A 17,117-nucleotide genomic window follows, 5' to 3' on the forward strand; every position below is an offset into this window, starting at 1 on the left:
TTAAAATAATAGGATTTTTGACACTAAATGTGCTTGTCAGGTGCAAATCTGGGACATTTGTGCTGGTTTGTGTTAAATGCTACTCCATCCCACCCGAGTATGGCCACACGCAGAACAGCCTGTTGCTGGTTTTCAGTGAGTGACCCCTGGGTTGGCACTGTGGGTTTACTGAGAGTGCAAAAAACTTCCTCAAAAGTGTCTGGGTCACTGTGTCTTTCTTCTGCTCACATTTTAGTCTCCAGATGGGAAACTCTTACTGGCTGCTGACAGGCAATGCCACGTGAACAACTCCGTGGTTACTTGAAATGCAGAAGCATCATTTGAGCCTGCAAAATCACTTGTGGGCTATTTATTTTTGCTGCTATAAATTGTGATTTGGTTTGCGTGTGTGAAATATTTATCAAAAAGGGTGAATTTTAAAAAATGTGTAGGCAGGGGGTTGTAAGTGTGTGTAACGGGTTTGGGGGTTTGTTGGGGCCTTTTTTCAAGTAGTTCAGTGGTAAGGAAGAGCTTCTGAAAAGCTTCTTCTGGGAGGTTGTGCATTCTCACCTTCAACCATTCCACCAATGGGCATTCCAAGCATAATGATGGAGTTCTGTCTAGTTAATTACTGTTAAAAATGATTGACTGCCTTTTCTACTGAGGGAATGTTTTGGTAATGGAAGGATTAGGATGATGCATTGAAGAAATCAAGATTTTTTAATTTTTATTTTTTTAAATAATAGAACAAACTCTGCAAAGGTCTCTTTCTCTGGTGTTGGGGTGTTTTTTTCTTTTGCACCTTCCTGCAGGAAGGCTGCTCCGATGAATGTGTTCCAGCTCATGCATCTGCCAGCTTACAATGTGCAGGTTATTTTACTATCGTATTATATTATATTGTATTATCTTATATAATATGATATTATTTTTCAACCTATTGCATAACTGTGCATTTCAGGAAAAAAATGCTTTTATCTAGCCTCTAGACTATTTTTAAAGACATTCAGTCTATGAGATCATATTACTTCATAAATTAATTCTCTCAAAGTAATTTCCATCCCAGTGCCCAGTAACCAGATGATAATAGAGGATGATTTTAAAAAATACAGAATTCTGAGGCTTTTCCCTAGAGGCCAGAGTGAACAGAGGAGAGTTGTTGAAATTGTGGGCTGTCCCAAGGGACAGTTTTCCTTGCATTTGGTTTATTGGATGACCAGATTTCATTGATGTAGCATAGACCCAGCCTCCTCACATGTCTGTGTCTATTATCCTCAGTTATTTATGAAGGATATGGGAGAAAAAGCTTGGTGCAGGAACATTTTGTGGAATAGAAGAAGGAAAATAAGAACCTCAGGTTTTGCAGTGAAAGATTGCAGAAAATGCAGAAAGATTGGGTTGAAGAAGAGGGAAAGACACAAATTTGTGCTTTACTCTTTGTTTCTAGAGCTCCCTTCCAAACACTTAGCCACTAAAAGAAAAAGTATTTTTTGAGTGTTTTAAAGAGTGGGATTACATTTAATACAGAGAACACAGGTGATTATGAAATTAATTGGCACAGATGGAATAGATACCTGTTTTACTGCTTTACAAACTCCTCCCTGCCAAAGCTTGAAGTGGAAGTCGAGAGAGATTTTCCTCAAATTATTCACACCTGGAAAAGTTTTGCTGAACTAAACCAAAACTGTAGACAAACCTGCTTGAACTCTGGTGTCTTACTGCTTATCAACCCTTCCTGCAGTCATTTGGCTTCTGGATGAAATATTGAAGAAGGGTAAAAGAAATAATGTCACTGAAATCCTTATAAGCTATTGACAATTCCCAAGTTACTGCTTTGTAATCATGCTCCAGTTTTACCCCCTGAGGTGCTAAAGACTCTGAAGATGAGGTTCTGCTCTGCTGATTTCATGATTCTTTTGTTCTCTAGTATTTCCGTAAGACTCTGAGTTAAATAACCTCCAGCTCGCCTATCAATATTTTTATTTTATTTATTTTCGGATAAATCTTTTTGGTCCCAGCTTTTGTAACTGTGACTTTTCAACAAAGCTGCTATAAACAGTCATTTACAGGTTCTGTTCCTGAGGCAGCTTTAAAAAAATGTGTTGTATATATTTGCTCCTGCTCTAAATGTTAAATATCATTGCACCGAAAGATGGGAACAGATGGGATGCTGCATAAGCTGTTTATCATATTACACATTTATCACTTTACACTAGTGAAGTGTACATGTGTTTGATTAATATTGACTTTTGATTTATTTGGAGGGCTCTATTTTTTGACAGCATTAGGGATTACATTGTAATCTTTACTGGCTTCCAAGCTTGAAATTTAATTCCAGTAAAAATAGAATGGATACATTCCATAATTCTTAATTACTATTTTTTTTTCCTGTGGAAAAGAATTACCTGTTTGAGGCTTTAGTACTGGAAGGAATTCAGAAGTAAATGGATAATGCTGTTTGCTTCAGTATTTTAGACAGATTAAATTTAGATGCCATTGGTCCAGCTAAATAAATATCTCTTGGAATTAAATACCAGATGCTAAGGAGGTGTAAAATAAAGCAAACCAGCAAGAGTCCTATTTAAATCAATATTCTTTTATACCCTCCACCTACAGAATGAGAGAACTTCGTCTTTGCCTTCTCAACAGGTCTGGATGTTCAGCATGTGTTCCACCTACGTCACAATACATGGAACCAAAAAAGCATCTCCAAAAGCACCTCGAGCTCAGACACTGAGCACACAGCTTGTCCTGTAGGCTCCCAACTGCAGCACTGTATTGAAAAGATGGTTTACCAATTCACTGGTTCATTAACATGCATTTTGGCTTAGCTGAAGCCTAAAAAAAGGAAAGGTTTTCCTTCCAGACAATGGATGGAAAAATTATTTCAAGTTGGAGTGAGGTGGCTTGTGCTGTTTGTTCTGCTAAACGGCAATAATATTTAATGAGAGAATCTGCTCTAAACTGTAAATCCTTTTGAGTGTGAGATGCCCAGCCTGTCAGAATAAATAGAGGAGGCTAAAAACACTTACTTTGAAAATGACTGTTCATTTTGGAAGGCATTTGAGTGATCTCAGTGAAATATTACTGAGTCAGTGGAATTTTGGAGAGAGATCAATTTCCCAGCTTGTATCCTGGCAGCAGCTCTTCCTCCATTCCTCAGTATCTTATATGTTCAAATAGCACAGGCAGCGCTTCAGTCTTACATGTTGTCATCATTCAAATTTCGGATAACTTTCAGTGACTCCTTATAGATTGAATGAATAAATAAATAAATTACTTTTAGCCATGCTTATTTACAGTTTTTATGCCTCTGCTTTCCTCTATGTCTCTTAATTGATATTATGGAATGACATATCCAGCAAAAGGGATGATTTAGCACTAGGAATTACTGAGAGAGTACTTTTTTTTTTTTAAATGATTATTTTTATTTTTTTCCCCTTAAGCTGAGTGTTGCAGTGCAGTTTGAAGTTTAATTGGCATGACACAGTAGCTGCTCAGGGCTTCATGTATTTAACTCTCCTTTTCCTATGGACACTCTTTGGGCCTTTTATGCCCCTGTTGCCTTTGCTTCCAGGACAGGAGATTCTTCCAGAAACTTGCTGAAGGAAAACTCTAGTTGCTATAAATAAAATATGTAAAGGGCAGGATTTGGTTGAACTTACCTAGATGCGCATTTCCCAAAGGAGTAGCTTTGTTTTCTGGTCATCATGCCAGCTATGCACTGTTCCTTAAATACATATTTTCATTAAAAGGCACTAACTAGAAATTCTGTTTCTACCTGTTCCTTCCACGTTATGTTCATAAAAATGATAAACCAAAAATTTTCTGCATTTTGGTCTAAAAGATTCCTTCCTTTCTGTGCAGGTTAATAATGAGAATGTAGTGAAAGTTGGCCACAGGCAGGTGGTGAACATGATTCGACAAGGGGGCAATCACCTCGTGCTGAAGGTTGTCACAGTAACCAGGAATCTTGATCCAGATGACACAGCAAGGAAGAAAGGTACATTTTTCTCTCTGCCTAATGGACTCTCCTGCTCTTCCTTCACAGAAAACCAAGTATGGGCATGAAATTGCTGTTTTCTAAATCCTGATTTATTAGACTTTGCTTCTAAAATTTGAAATGCCCTGTTCTTGTTTAATTTGGAGTGATTTAATTCTGTTGGGTTAGACATTAACATGTGGCCAAAAGAGCAATATTCTCTCGTCATGCTTGCTGTTAAAGTTCATCTTTTGGGATTTTTCACTTATATATATGCTTGAGGATCTTGTAGTAAAATTTCTTGCAGTAGTGAGAGGGGAAAAAACACTAAGAACCGATGATCTTTTGTTAATATCAAATGTGAGATGGGGTTAGTTCAGCAGTGTGTTTCTCACCCACCCATTCAAAAAGCCACCATGAAAACTTCACCCCTACAAAAAATAGGAAACAAAACTGGAATTTACACTTCACCTTAGATGTCCCTGAGTTTGGTTTACCAGCTATGCTGGGAAGTTATTAGGCCCTCATAATTGTTATTAAGCAGGAAAGGCTGCTGCTGCTTGCTGTTGTTCCATAAAGCAGCAGCACATTGCTGAAAGTTCCTGTTCCTTCCACAGTCCTGTGAGTTATTGCTCACACACACCTGGCTCTTCAACATGGGAGCAGGTGAGGAGCTGGCACTCCAGGACTCCCTCCTGCTCTATGAAACTAAAACTTGTGCTGGAAGTGTTTTTCACCTCCACTGTTTCATCATCATCATCATCATCATCATCATCATCATCATCATCATCATCATCATCATCATCATCATCATCATCATCATCATCATCATTCATAACAAAAAGAGTGAGACCAGCTTGTGGGGTGGAGGGGAAAGGCTGTATTAAACTAAATCATGTCCCAGCATGGTCCTGCATTACTTTTGGCTTGATGGAATTGCTGTTCACAAATTTTAAACAAACTTTTTTGCCTCTGCCTTTTGGCATATGTATCATATTAACCTTAAATGTAGTGACAGGACAAGGGTCAGTGCTTTAAAACTGAAAGGCAGAAGGTTTAGACTAATTATTAGTGGAAAATTCTTTACTGTGGGGGTGGTGAGGCCTGGCACAGGTTGCCCGGAGAAGCTGTGGCTGCCCCATTCCTCGAAGTTTCCAGGGCCAGGATGGATGGGACTTGGAGCAACCTGGGCATGGCAGAGGGATTGGAATGAGATTATCTTTTTTGACCACCAGAAATATTTGTTGTCAGGATACTAAAGCACAGATTGTAGTTTCTGTGCTAGATTATTGCCTTGATATTTTAAGACCTTATATATTCTGAGGATCACTCATTTCCCTTAGAGTCACCTTAACAATTCAGATACATTTGAATGTTCTTTCCTGTATTTCTCAGATTGAACAGTTCCTCCAAAGATTAATTTAATCTGCCAGAGATTGGCTGGTGCCCAGGAGGTTTTTAGCCCTGCATATTTCTCAGAAGGGGCACTGCTGCTGCAAGATCCTTTCTCTAGAAAGTCCTTTTCCTGCTGGGAAACAGAAGTGCACAGTTATTTAGCTTTAAATGTTTCTATGTATCCTGTTACATAAAAGCTTGCGGATGTGTCAAGCAACCTACGCTAGAGCCAGAAACAGTGGAGAAATTCAGTCCATGAAAAGCATCTCAGGGCTTTTTCCTCCGCATGTAGGTATTTATTCTCGCCTTATTTCATGGAACTTATTCTTTTAAATGGATATGGAATAGTGGCTGTGAGCATAGGGCTTCCAGAGGGTGTGTTTTTGCTGACACTTGTGTGTTTTTCTGTTCCATGCACAGCCCCACCACCTCCTAAGCGAGCTCCAACCACTGCACTGACCCTGCGGTCTAAGTCCATGACCTCAGAGCTTGAAGAGCTTGGTAAGAAAGTGTTTTTTGGCAAGCATGCTGGCTTGGTGGAGATGTAAATATCTATCTATATGTCTCTATGTGAAATTGATGAAGGGTGCTGCACTGTGTACAGTGTCTAGAGCAGAGGAGGTTTTAAGAATGCTGCATCTTTGGAGAGTTCAAAATGTGCATGACTCGCATGAATGATTTTTGTGGAGACTTGTGCCTTTACTGCTGCGCAAGGGAATGTTGATACATTTTATGCATCATCAAAGTTTGGCACATCTACCGAAAAAAAACAACTAAACAAAAACAGGAAAAAAAAACCCAAAAAAAATCAAAACAAAAAAGCCCCAAAAAACCAAAAGGAAAAAAAAAAAACCAACAACAAAACAAATCACAAAAAAACCACCAAAAAACAAAAAGAAGAAGAAAATAATGCTGTATCATGTTTTTTTAGCTTTGCTTTCTAAATTTTCAGTTAATCTAATATTGTTTTATTTTAAATTTCTGTGGCCTCTCATTAGTGGATAAAGGTAAGCTGCCAGAAGCTGTTGTTAAAAGCTGACAGTGTTAAAGCAGCTTCAATTTCAACTTGTTTCATTTGATCTGAGAAAGTGCATATTATGATATCACTTTGACTTCTGTGCATGATATAAACTTAATTCCTCTCACTATTGGTAATAAAAAAATATTAAGCATTCAATCTTTTATTTGCTAATTTTGAGAAATGTGATTGTAGATTCCTTAGCTTGATCATCCACATTCTAAATATGCATAATTCTTTAGGAATTTGTATTCATTTTCTAGAAATGAGGAAGGTAATTGTTCTTTTCTTCCTGGTTTTAATCTGTTGAGTCATTAAAAGGTAGAATTTCTGCAGCTAGACTAAGACATGGAGATAGGAATAAATAATATATAAAAAGAGAAAAGCCCAGTGCATATTTCTATGTGGCTATAACAGTAAAACAGTGTGTTTAGCAAGTAAGAAATGTGTATAAAACCAAACCACATCCCTCACTGCAGAGTAATAGATGATAATTATCCACACAATAAAACCATTTTTCCATGCAATTCTACAATGATTTAAATAATTAATTTTATAATCTTGGGTTTTTCCTGGCATGGACTCATCTGAAGGCCTACTGAAAGGAATCATAGCCTTGTGGCCCCTTTTCTTCCCCTGTAAGTCAGTGTTTTCTGGGGCAGATGGACCCCATCCCCATCCTTTAGTGAGTCAAGTCACGTAACTCCAGTAAGAAGTCTCCCAGCAAAGTGGTGCTGAAGTGGGTAGTGCCTTCTGTATGGTCTAACAACCAAATGAAGACCAAAAAAACCACCCCAGTCTGATTATTTAGCTCCAGCAGGTCTCAGAAAATTTGGTTTTTATGTACAAGGAAGTTTAGGAGCTTAACTCAAGGTATCAGCAACTTGTGAATGCTCCATCATTTTTCTTCCAAGATTAAAATGTAAAATATTATTTCTGGAGCACTCTTCGGGTCTGGGTGTTTTTCATTTGCTTTTCTTTCATGGAGTGCTGAGAGCTTGTAAAGCTTTGCTGGTTTATCAACCACCTTTCCCAAGGGGACAGCAATTTTTAGACACCATTTTTGCCCCTTTGTTATCCTCTTCTGCCAATTGCTTTCAAGATGAGGATATTCTATTTCTCTGACTTTTCAATCTTCCACAGGAGATACTGGTCTTAAAGCAGAAGCAGTACTTTCCTAGGGGAGAATAGCTTGTTAATAGTAATCTCCTAATGGAGATCATAATATTTTAGCTTTCCCACCGCCCTGCTCAGGCTGTGGCCCTTGCTCTGCAGTTTGTCCTCACCAAGTGGCAGACACCACTGCAACTCCTTTAACAAGCAGCCATGCTTCCATTTTTAAGAATATTTCCCATTCATACCTTTATCCAGATAGGGCAGACATTGCAGTGGCAGGAGTTTTCTGTTCTGAGGAATAGTCCTGCACCATATTCCACAGCAAGTAGTAGAGCTTTCCTAGGAAAGCTGTAGTAGTGGCAGAAATTTGCTTTCTTCCTAAAAAAAGTCTTTAAATGCCACTTCTGTGAGGCTGAACATTTGCCACCCTAGGAAACAATGCTGCTCCAAAGAACATCTGTGGTCTACCTGTTTTCATATTTGTCCTGGAAAGGGCTGTTACCAGAAGGGACAAGAATTCTTAAATTGCACAGCAACTGAACAAGCTTCCACGGGGAAAATGTTCTCCCTATCATCAGTTAAAAGTTGTCTCCTGACATAAAACACAGCTTGTATGTGTGTATTTATCTATAACTTACATATTCCTCTATGTATTTGTGTATATATTGGACATCTGTGAGAGTTATGAGAACACCCACATTTTTATAGCCATTAAACTCTCTAATGAATGAGCATTTCTTTCATGCGATATATGTGCAAATCAAATAAGAAGTGCCTATAAATGAGCACTGTGGATGTTCTCATCAATACCTATGTGTAACCCTTTTTCCTGAACTGGAGAAGCTTATGGTCTCAATAATGTCTTGTGACAAAGAATCACACAGGTTAATCATGTGCTGTGTACAGATGTATTTCCTTTTTATTGGTTTTGAACGTGATACCTTTAATTTTATTGAATGTCCCTTGTTACGTAATGGAAGAAAAAGGTAAATAGAAACTCCCCATTTGTTTTCCCTTAGAGTGCATAGTTTTCTAATGTCTTCTAGCTAAGTTAAACATAATATTTTTTTTTAAAAAAGTATCCATCTCGCATTCATTACAGTCACTTCCTTTGCCTGGCTCTGAACCCTACTTACAGTTTTATTGACATGTTTTGAGCTATTCTGTTCTTCATAATACAGAACAGACCATCTGAGCTGTTCTCTTTCAAATTAATTAATCCAAATGATGGCTGTGCGCTAATGATTCCTTTCCATTTCAAGCTGCAAAGATTTGGAAATGCCCGATGTTGTCATAGTTTGACAGCCCTGGTAGCAATAAGTTACCTCTATTACTGTTTTTAAAAAAGAGCTTAGAAAAAAAATAAATCTGCATGTATTCCTGATACCTGCAGGGGAGAAATTCCTCGTAGTTATCATAAACCCTGATAAACAGCTTGGCAAAAGCAGATTTTATCTACTGTGGTTTGAGAGATACCTGTTTAGTAGAGGTGAGCAGGGAGAAACTGACATTTTAGAGGGAAGGATAATGTTTGAGCTCAAAATGACAGACGAGGATTTAGCATATTAAAAATTACTTTCAGAATTGATTCACAGTTCATTCCCTTTCTGTTTCCAAGCTTCAGTACGGAAGAAGAAGGGTAAGGGGAAGCATTTTGTCTCTTGTTTAACCTGTTTCTCACCTTTCCATAGTGAAGGATAATAACAATGTTAATGTTGGCATATGGTCCAGTTTATTTTATGGTGTCAAATGTACATTAATTATTGTATATGTTTTTTAATTATTTAGTTAATAAATTGCAAACACACTAAGAAACTCAAACAGAAGACCACATTCGAAAATATCCCCCACATTTCTTCCTTTTGTCTCCTTTCCTTCACCTTGCCTTTTTTTTCCTTCTCTGCACCTGACTCTCCTCCAACCCCTTCCATTTCATCTCCTCACAGTTCCTGTGCTGACTGGCAGTCACAGAGAGTTAGTGGCCAGTGACACCCCAGTGCAGTTCCACATTAGCAATCCCGCTTGTCTCCCGAATGGTGACACGTTCTCCCTTGCCCACACTGTGTCTGTCTCAGGAATCAGGGATCTTGCACACCACACCTGAGCTTCTCACCCGCAGAAATGCTGCTCTGTCCGGTAGAACATCTTCCACGCTGTCCTGTATGCATGGAGTGCCCTCCCTGGACTGATTCATGAGGCCACCCACCACCTTCTCCTTGAAATGTCTCCCAAAGACCCACCTTCCCTAGATCCCCACTGAGTAATCATCCCAGCACTGATGGCAAGGCAGGGGGGAAGGTAGAAATAGCAGTGCTATTTTAATAGTTTTCATAAATGTATTTTTGTGTACAGAGAGTTTGTTTGTGTTGAGCTGTACTTTTTCCATGCTCCTGTACATCATTTTCTTCCCTAGATTGTGAGCTCTCCCGAGCAGGGGCTGTGTCATTTCCACGTTCTCATGGAGTCTGGCCCAAGGAAGAGTCTCCCACTTCCCTGAGCCCCTGGGTGGTAGCTGGTGAAAAACAGGCTGCGTCCTTCTCTTGGACGAGGTTCAGTGTCATGGAAAGGAAATCTAGGCTGTAGGCAGTGTCTTCTCTCAGCAGGGAAGCTTTTCCTTTTTGACGTTTAATAGGATGGAATTATATTATTTTCCACTCTTTATTCTCCTGCTCTTTCCTGACCTCCATTCAGGTGGTTACCAGAGGTTTCAGCTAGGGATATTTGCAATTCTCCATTTGGAGAATATAGTAGAATAAACCACATTGCTACTGAAAAATGTTTTGGCAGCGTATAAAAAAAATCTTTGTGGTATTGTGTAGAGTCTTCTGTCAACCGAAATTTCAGTCTTCTGTGTCAGAGATGAGGGAGGCATTAAGACAAAAATAATGGCTTCTGTGGTTCTGTCTGACTGGTCTTGTTGGTTATCTCTGGAGATGGGTTCTTGTTCTTTGGGAGAGCAGAGGAAAGGAAGGCAGGAGGGGACATAGGCTGTACTTTTTGATATTCAGGATAGAAGATAGGGTGTTTGTGTCTAAAAAGGTGCTAAAAACCTTAGGTTTGGAGCAGTATGACATGGGCAGCTCTGTCATTTTACTGCAGTTACAAAGCATGAATTACTAAAATTTAACTTCATCTGTGCCACTGACTTTCTGCTTGCAGTAGTTGCCTCACTCAGAGGTAGCTTCCAACCTTGAAATGTATGTGTGGAGGGGTCGGGTTTCCAAACTACTTTCTGGATTTTGTGGGATACCTGGGATGGGGGAGAGGTGTTCTTCTTTCTTGTGCCTTGTAGTTTTTCCAAGAACCGTTGTATGAGTAAGTTATGGCAACATGTAAACCAAGAGTCCTAGCAGCAACTTGTCAGAGGTAGCACTTAAAATATGATTCCATTAATACTGAAGAATAACCAGGACATTTGTGCAGCAAATTGAGCAAAATACTCTGAAAATGAAAGATTAAGGGAAAAATTTGAGGTCATAATTTTCAGCATCACAGCAGGAAAATAGGTGTCATTAGAGCTTCAAAATTAATACTTTAAAACTTTGAATGTAACTCTGTTCATAGTAAGTTTATGCAGCTGGTGGAGAGCTCGGTTTTAAATGGCTTTTCCTTCAGATTTTGTTTTGACTTATGAATAACTCGATGTGGAGGGAGAATTTTAAAATTATATGATCCTTAAGGAATACATCCATAAGCTAAGATCTGTAAATGTCTAGATACATGATTTAAAACTTTCCTGCACCTCAGCTTTCTATGCTGCCAGGAAATGGGTTTGATGTAGTGAGTAATTTGGGATTTTCAGTGAAAGCTGAAGTGGATAGTGTTGAATTTTAAGATACCTAATATAAAATCCTCTAAGAGAAGGGACAAAATGAAGAATAGAGCAGATTAAATTTCCACAGTGAAATGGGAATGACAAGATAAATAATCCTTCTGCATTAATAAATAATCTGCTGGCAGTGTCACATGGGTGTCAGTTGTGAGCTGGGGTGGTGCTTTGTTTGTTCTTAGATTTGATATGGTAATCAATATAAAATATTGATATATACCATATACTGATAAAGTATGTGTGTTGGTCCTGGTCTTTGGGGTTTGATGTGGGCTGCACTACCAACTACAAATAAAGGATTTTCTCCTTTGAAGGGTTTAGATTCTATCACCACCTCACAGATACAAAATAATTGTGATATCATCAACACAGAATATTGTTACCTGGCATCAAGTCTGACCGGCATTTGAATAGAAAAATATCAGTTGATGGCATTCAAAAGAAATATTATTAGCTCTGTCTGCAATAAGCATTCCCACTTCATCCCATTCCTGTTGTCCATTGTTTCAAAGGCGGCACCTTCCAATGGCATCTGAAACAATGAAATTGCAGAGCAAATACATATAAATGAATGCCAAGCAGTGGATTAGCTCACAGTGTTCTGTTCTGTTTGAAGAGACCACTTTCAAAGCCATCTGGGTTCACTTTTTTTTATTTCACTGTGGTGGAGTTGATGATGGAGATTTGTCTGCAGGGAGCAATGGGAATACCACCAAAGCAACTCTTAAAGCACTCACCACAGCATCTCCTGAGATAGCTCCCAGCATCCGCAGCACTTCTCTGTAGGAAGGTTTTCAGATATTCACCAGACACTATTTCAGAAGATGAGAGCAGAAGGCATCAGGCTTCATGAAGAATTCTTGAAGGTTATCCCTTGTAAGTAATTGATTCACATTACGTATTTGAAATTCTAATGAGGTGGCAGCGTAGTAATGAGGAAGAGGTTGTCATCGGGTTGTCATTTATCTCAAGCAGAAAGCAGTGACTCTGGGTGGAATTTGTCAAGTCGGTGTGAAGAAATGCCAGCCCCACTTGTGGCTGGTGCAGCAAGGTTGCAGATTTTATGTCTTGTAGTGTAACTTGGGGGAGTCCACAGCAGTGTAAGTGTAGGACTAGGACTGTGGCTACAATAAAAGTACTTGTAAAACACTTTGTGAGAGAAAAGTATTGAAAATTTGTATGTTTCAAAAAGGGAACAATGCTAAACCTGTGTTTTCCATGAAAAATAACTTGACAATGTGCTGATTAGCAGCTTGTGTCACAAAATCCAAACTTAACAGGTAACTCCTGGCACTATAGACTTCTTCAGACCAGGATTTACCTTTTATGAGACATTTTAACATTTTGGAAACACTGGGAATCCTGAGTAGAGGCTGCTTGAGTCTGTGTGGGTGTTGTCATCTACACTGTTATTATTTTGAATTTATCAGCTTATTCTCAAGGATGTAGCGCCCTGTCATGATACTTGTTTTTCTTTACTACAGGACTGTAATTGAAAAGGTTTCCAAAACCTTTCTGCATCAGCCAAACAAGACAATGGTATAAAAGAAGTTGGAATTGTAAGTGTTACAGAAAATGTGGGGTTTATAGCATTTGCAGAGACACATTAAATACGTTGGTTTATGTGAGTGTGACTATGCTCAGATATTATCAATTTAATATCTAAGCATATATTCAAAATCATGAGGGCTTGAGGAACAGTTAAAATTGCATGTGTTTCCCAACATAGCACAGTTAGGGCAGTGGAAAACTCTTTCAGCACTTTTAATGTGTTCTCTCTCTTTTTCAGGAGCCAGGGAGATGAAGGACTTATCTCCCTCATCTCAAAACTCCTTTTGCTGCTAATTTTTTTCCTATTTTCTTCAAATGTTCACATACCCATGTTAATTTATTTCTAATCTAATTAAAAATAAATGTTTTTAGATAATTCCTCATAGTTTGTTTGGTTTTTCCCCTTGGTGTGAAAGCGTGAGAGTTAAATGTAAGACCAGAGAAGGCTGCAAGTGTCTTAGATCCTCCACTTTCTTTTTGATTTCTTTGATTTGATTGCCTTTCTTTTGTGTCTAGGCCAAATTTTCAAATGCTGTCTCTTAAACAGAACATCAAATTGCCACTTAAATTCCACCTGGCTTGCAGGATAGGAGTGGGTATTGACTATATTCTCTGCTTTGTTTTTGTTCTTGAACAGAAACCACTGTTAGACAATGACCATTCCTCTTTCAAGGTAGGCTGAATTGCAAGGCTTCAGCATTGCAGGTGTATTCTAAATGCCTGTATCATTATTTCTTAATAATGAACATGCTGTTAAAGAGCTGGTACTTGAAAATTGTATCTCTAGAAAGGAATTTGAATTTTCTGCCTTCCTTAAAAATTACTTTTGATGGTGTGGTTATAATGTGTAAATGTGACTTGTGTGTAAAAATGTAAAGCTATTTTCAGCCCTAGAAACACAAATAAGGCTTTCCTTCAAGAAAGTTTTGATAGCTCTTTATTGTGAATGCCTACAAAGCATTTTCATAAATCGTGTAATGGTATTTCTAGATACTCAATGTTAAATGATTAATTTTAGTTACTCAAGTTTTTATGTTTTAATGATTTATTTTATATATTTTTATTATTTTATTTTATTTTAGAGTACTTTGTAGATTTTACAGTATCTCAGAGAACAGACAAGTATTTTTAGTTAATTTTCATAGAAGAAAAGTGTTTCAAGTGCCTTTTGTGTTTGACTACTGCAAAGTGCTTTTATTATTTCCTCATTATGCTGACTGCTAAAATAATATTCTCTGCCTGTTGTTTGCAGTATGGTAAATGTGTGGTTTGGGCATTGTGATTCAAGCACAATCCTGCAAACTGTTAATTTGGGATGGGGCTGGAAGAAGATAATTCCTGATTAAAATGTAGTGGTGGCAGATTGATGAGGATTAGCCTAATTGTCCACATGAAAACTCAGGTCATTCCATTTCTGTATATTTTTAACTATACATTTACAGGACATAACTGTAGGCTGAACCTCGTTCTTTCTTCTAATTTTGATCATAAAAAACAAATTTGGGTTTAGAACTTAACCTTTAATGTTCTTACTCTGAATCCATGCTTTAGCTAAGGCTGGTCTTTAAATGCTCAGTGGTGTTTTGAAGGCCTTCTTATACTTTACCTACTTTTGGTCTTTGATGAATTTTTACACATCTGGTCCTGTTTGAAGAGCTGAGAAGAAATTCATTTGTTGTCACTGGGCATGGATACATTTTTAACCATTTTAACCCAACAGGAGTCACCTGTTTTTCCCCAGAGACACTGCTTATGTGCCAAGCAATGTTACAGGTGAACTCCTGTGGTCTGACCAAGCTCTCTATTGAAATCAGTAGGTTCTCACCTGCCCATTAGCATTGAGAAGATGGTCTAGAATTTTTGTTCATCTGTTTCTTTGAAAGCACGTCCCCAGACCCACTGTTTGCCCAAATTGTCGTTTAGTAGCTCTCCCACCCACAGACATTCCCCCTGAAATTTTGATCCAGTTACTTCTCAGCTATTCTTTTTTCAAATTAAGCAGGACAAGGCCTTTGGCATTTATATGGGAAGTGCCAAAAACCTAAAAGAAATGCAGTGCAAATAATTGCACCCACTTGATTTAGATGCTGCTTTTTTTTTTATTTTCCCAGACATGAAAACTTAATTATATGCATAATCACTCCTGGCCTTCATGCTAAAAACAAGCTACTTGTAGTTAAAAATAAAATAAATCAGGGGAAAAAAATTGAATCTATAAGATAAAAGCAACACAGCTGTATTTCTATGTAGTTTGAAAGAACCTCTATGCATTTTGAATAGGCACATGTGAAGACAACACCTTTAGTTTTGGTGCTGCTTCTGTAACCCGTTTTTGCAGATTATTGACAAGGAAGCAAATTTTATCGGCTAACGAAGGAAATTAAACTAAACCTGCAAACTCGTATTTAGGGAAGGAGATGGAACAAAACCCTTGCATATGCACTAAGGGCTGTGTGCCCAAACCTGTTGCCATCAAAGAAGAATGAATGTCCTGTGTTCCCATCACTTTTCAAAAGGAAAAATTCATGTGCCCAGTATTTGCCTGCAGATGCTGCACCAGGTGGGTGATCCTACAGCACTGAGGTGCCATTGGCATTGTCTGAAGTGTTGCATAATGCGCCTGGTACAGTTTCTGTCTGTATCTATCTTAGGTATTTACAAGGCACCTATCACCTTGGTACCTAAGCAGTTTGAGAAATGCACCCACCCCAGGAGGGATGATGAGATACAGACAGAGGCCCAGGTCCAGAGCAGCAGAGGCAGGGCCTGGGATGCTCCCCTGCTGTGTTCCCGCTGTTGTTGAGCTCCTGGCCCACTTGTTGTGGCCAAGGGACATCTCCACCCACCTGTCTGTCAGCAGGAAGAGACGGTGCCCCAGCCCTCCTGTGCAGCTCCGCTGGTGGGGAGTCTGAAAAGGAAAGATAATGGAAAAGGCAACGATCCGGTAGCAGAGGTGAAACAGGAATGGTGGGATTTCAAAAGGAGGGCTTCTTAAAGAGCAGCACATCTCAGGGGAGGGATCAGCTGCCAGTCCAAGTGGCAGGTAAGGCACAACACAGGCATAAATCTCAAATGTTCTTCAGTCACCAAAAGTTAAAGAAATACTTCTGATGTCTCTCAAGTTTGTGTATATCCAAAGCCCTGCTCTGTTCTTGGCCTCTGTCTCAGTCCTCTACCCCTGAAGCTGAATCAACCATTCAGTAGTTCTCTGTGTATCTTAACCCAGTAATTTCTGCAATCCCAAAAATGCCTAATGACCAACACAAAGGACTGTCAGTGGTAACAAACTTGTGGTGCAAGGACACTGCATGGAATAGCAGTGCTCCAAAATAATGGACATATTCATGAATCTAAAGGCTGGAATAAACTTGGCTTTGATCAGCATGCTCAGGGCAGGATGGGGCAAACCGCAGCTCTCCCCTGCAGACACACCTGGAGCAGCTCTCCTGTGGCCTCCAGGAGCACCTGCTGATCCACCACAGACCAGGCTCTGTGTCAGCCCAGGGAAACACCCAAATAGGCAGCAGGAACAGAGAATCTGTCTGGCAGATTCTGCTCCTCTGCAGAAACAGAGAACCTGTCCAACAGGGGAGAAAGGGAGGTAGCCAGGACCTTGGTGGAGGCTCGCCACTTCCCTATTGCATGGACCTTCTCAATACCAGATCTCCTTTTTTTCCCTTAAACACTACAGAGTCACTGAGGTAAAACAAAAAGCAGCCTTCAGAAACCTGTGAATCCCAGAGGGCTTTTGGAAATAGCGGTGTAGTATGCACAGTGATCAAATGCTAAAGCTGAAGTGCAGTGGGTCACTGACTTCTAGATGGTTCTGCTCCCTTTAGTCCATTTGCATGCTCCTTTCTGAGTCCCTTCCTTGGCCATTTAGGGATGGAGATGGAAGTCCTGCCCCAGCAGAACAAGGGACATGAGGTTAGGAATGTGAACCTTGGAGGCTGCAGGTTTGATGGCGGCCATCACTTGGTATGAAGATACCTGTAAAAGACAGAAGTGACTCATTTTGCCTGTAAGTCATATCTATCACTGTGAGCAAAATGCTGCATGTAGGAATGCTGTGTCAGGTGGAAATTGCTAGAAAGATCAGGGAATCCGACCTCTTCCCTTTACTTCACACCCAAGGAAGCCAGCTGTGCTTCTTTGTACCCACTCTATTTAAAGCTTGAAAAGAAAGATATTTCTGTTTTATTTTTAAAGCAAATTATCAATGAAGTGAGGTCAGCCATGTTGGTGCATGG

The 17,117-nt window shown here is 39.2% G+C and overlaps 1 protein-coding gene across 1 annotated transcript in view; it reads left to right on the forward strand.

Annotated features, from left to right (window-relative positions):
• SHANK2 (SH3 and multiple ankyrin repeat domains 2) overlaps positions 1–17,117 on the forward strand; it is a 278,930-nt gene that overhangs the window by 235,776 nt on the left and 26,037 nt on the right. Inside the window, exons 19-20 of the mRNA XM_058861253.1 lie at positions 3,844–3,979; positions 5,774–5,854. Coding sequence (XP_058717236.1) covers positions 3,844–3,979; positions 5,774–5,854 — 217 coding nt within the window. The remainder of the gene's footprint in view (positions 1–3,843; positions 3,980–5,773; positions 5,855–17,117) is intronic.

This window comes from Poecile atricapillus, chromosome 1, assembly GCF_030490865.1.
Source record: "Poecile atricapillus isolate bPoeAtr1 chromosome 1, bPoeAtr1.hap1, whole genome shotgun sequence".
Classification (NCBI taxonomy): domain Eukaryota; kingdom Metazoa; phylum Chordata; class Aves; order Passeriformes; family Paridae; genus Poecile; species Poecile atricapillus.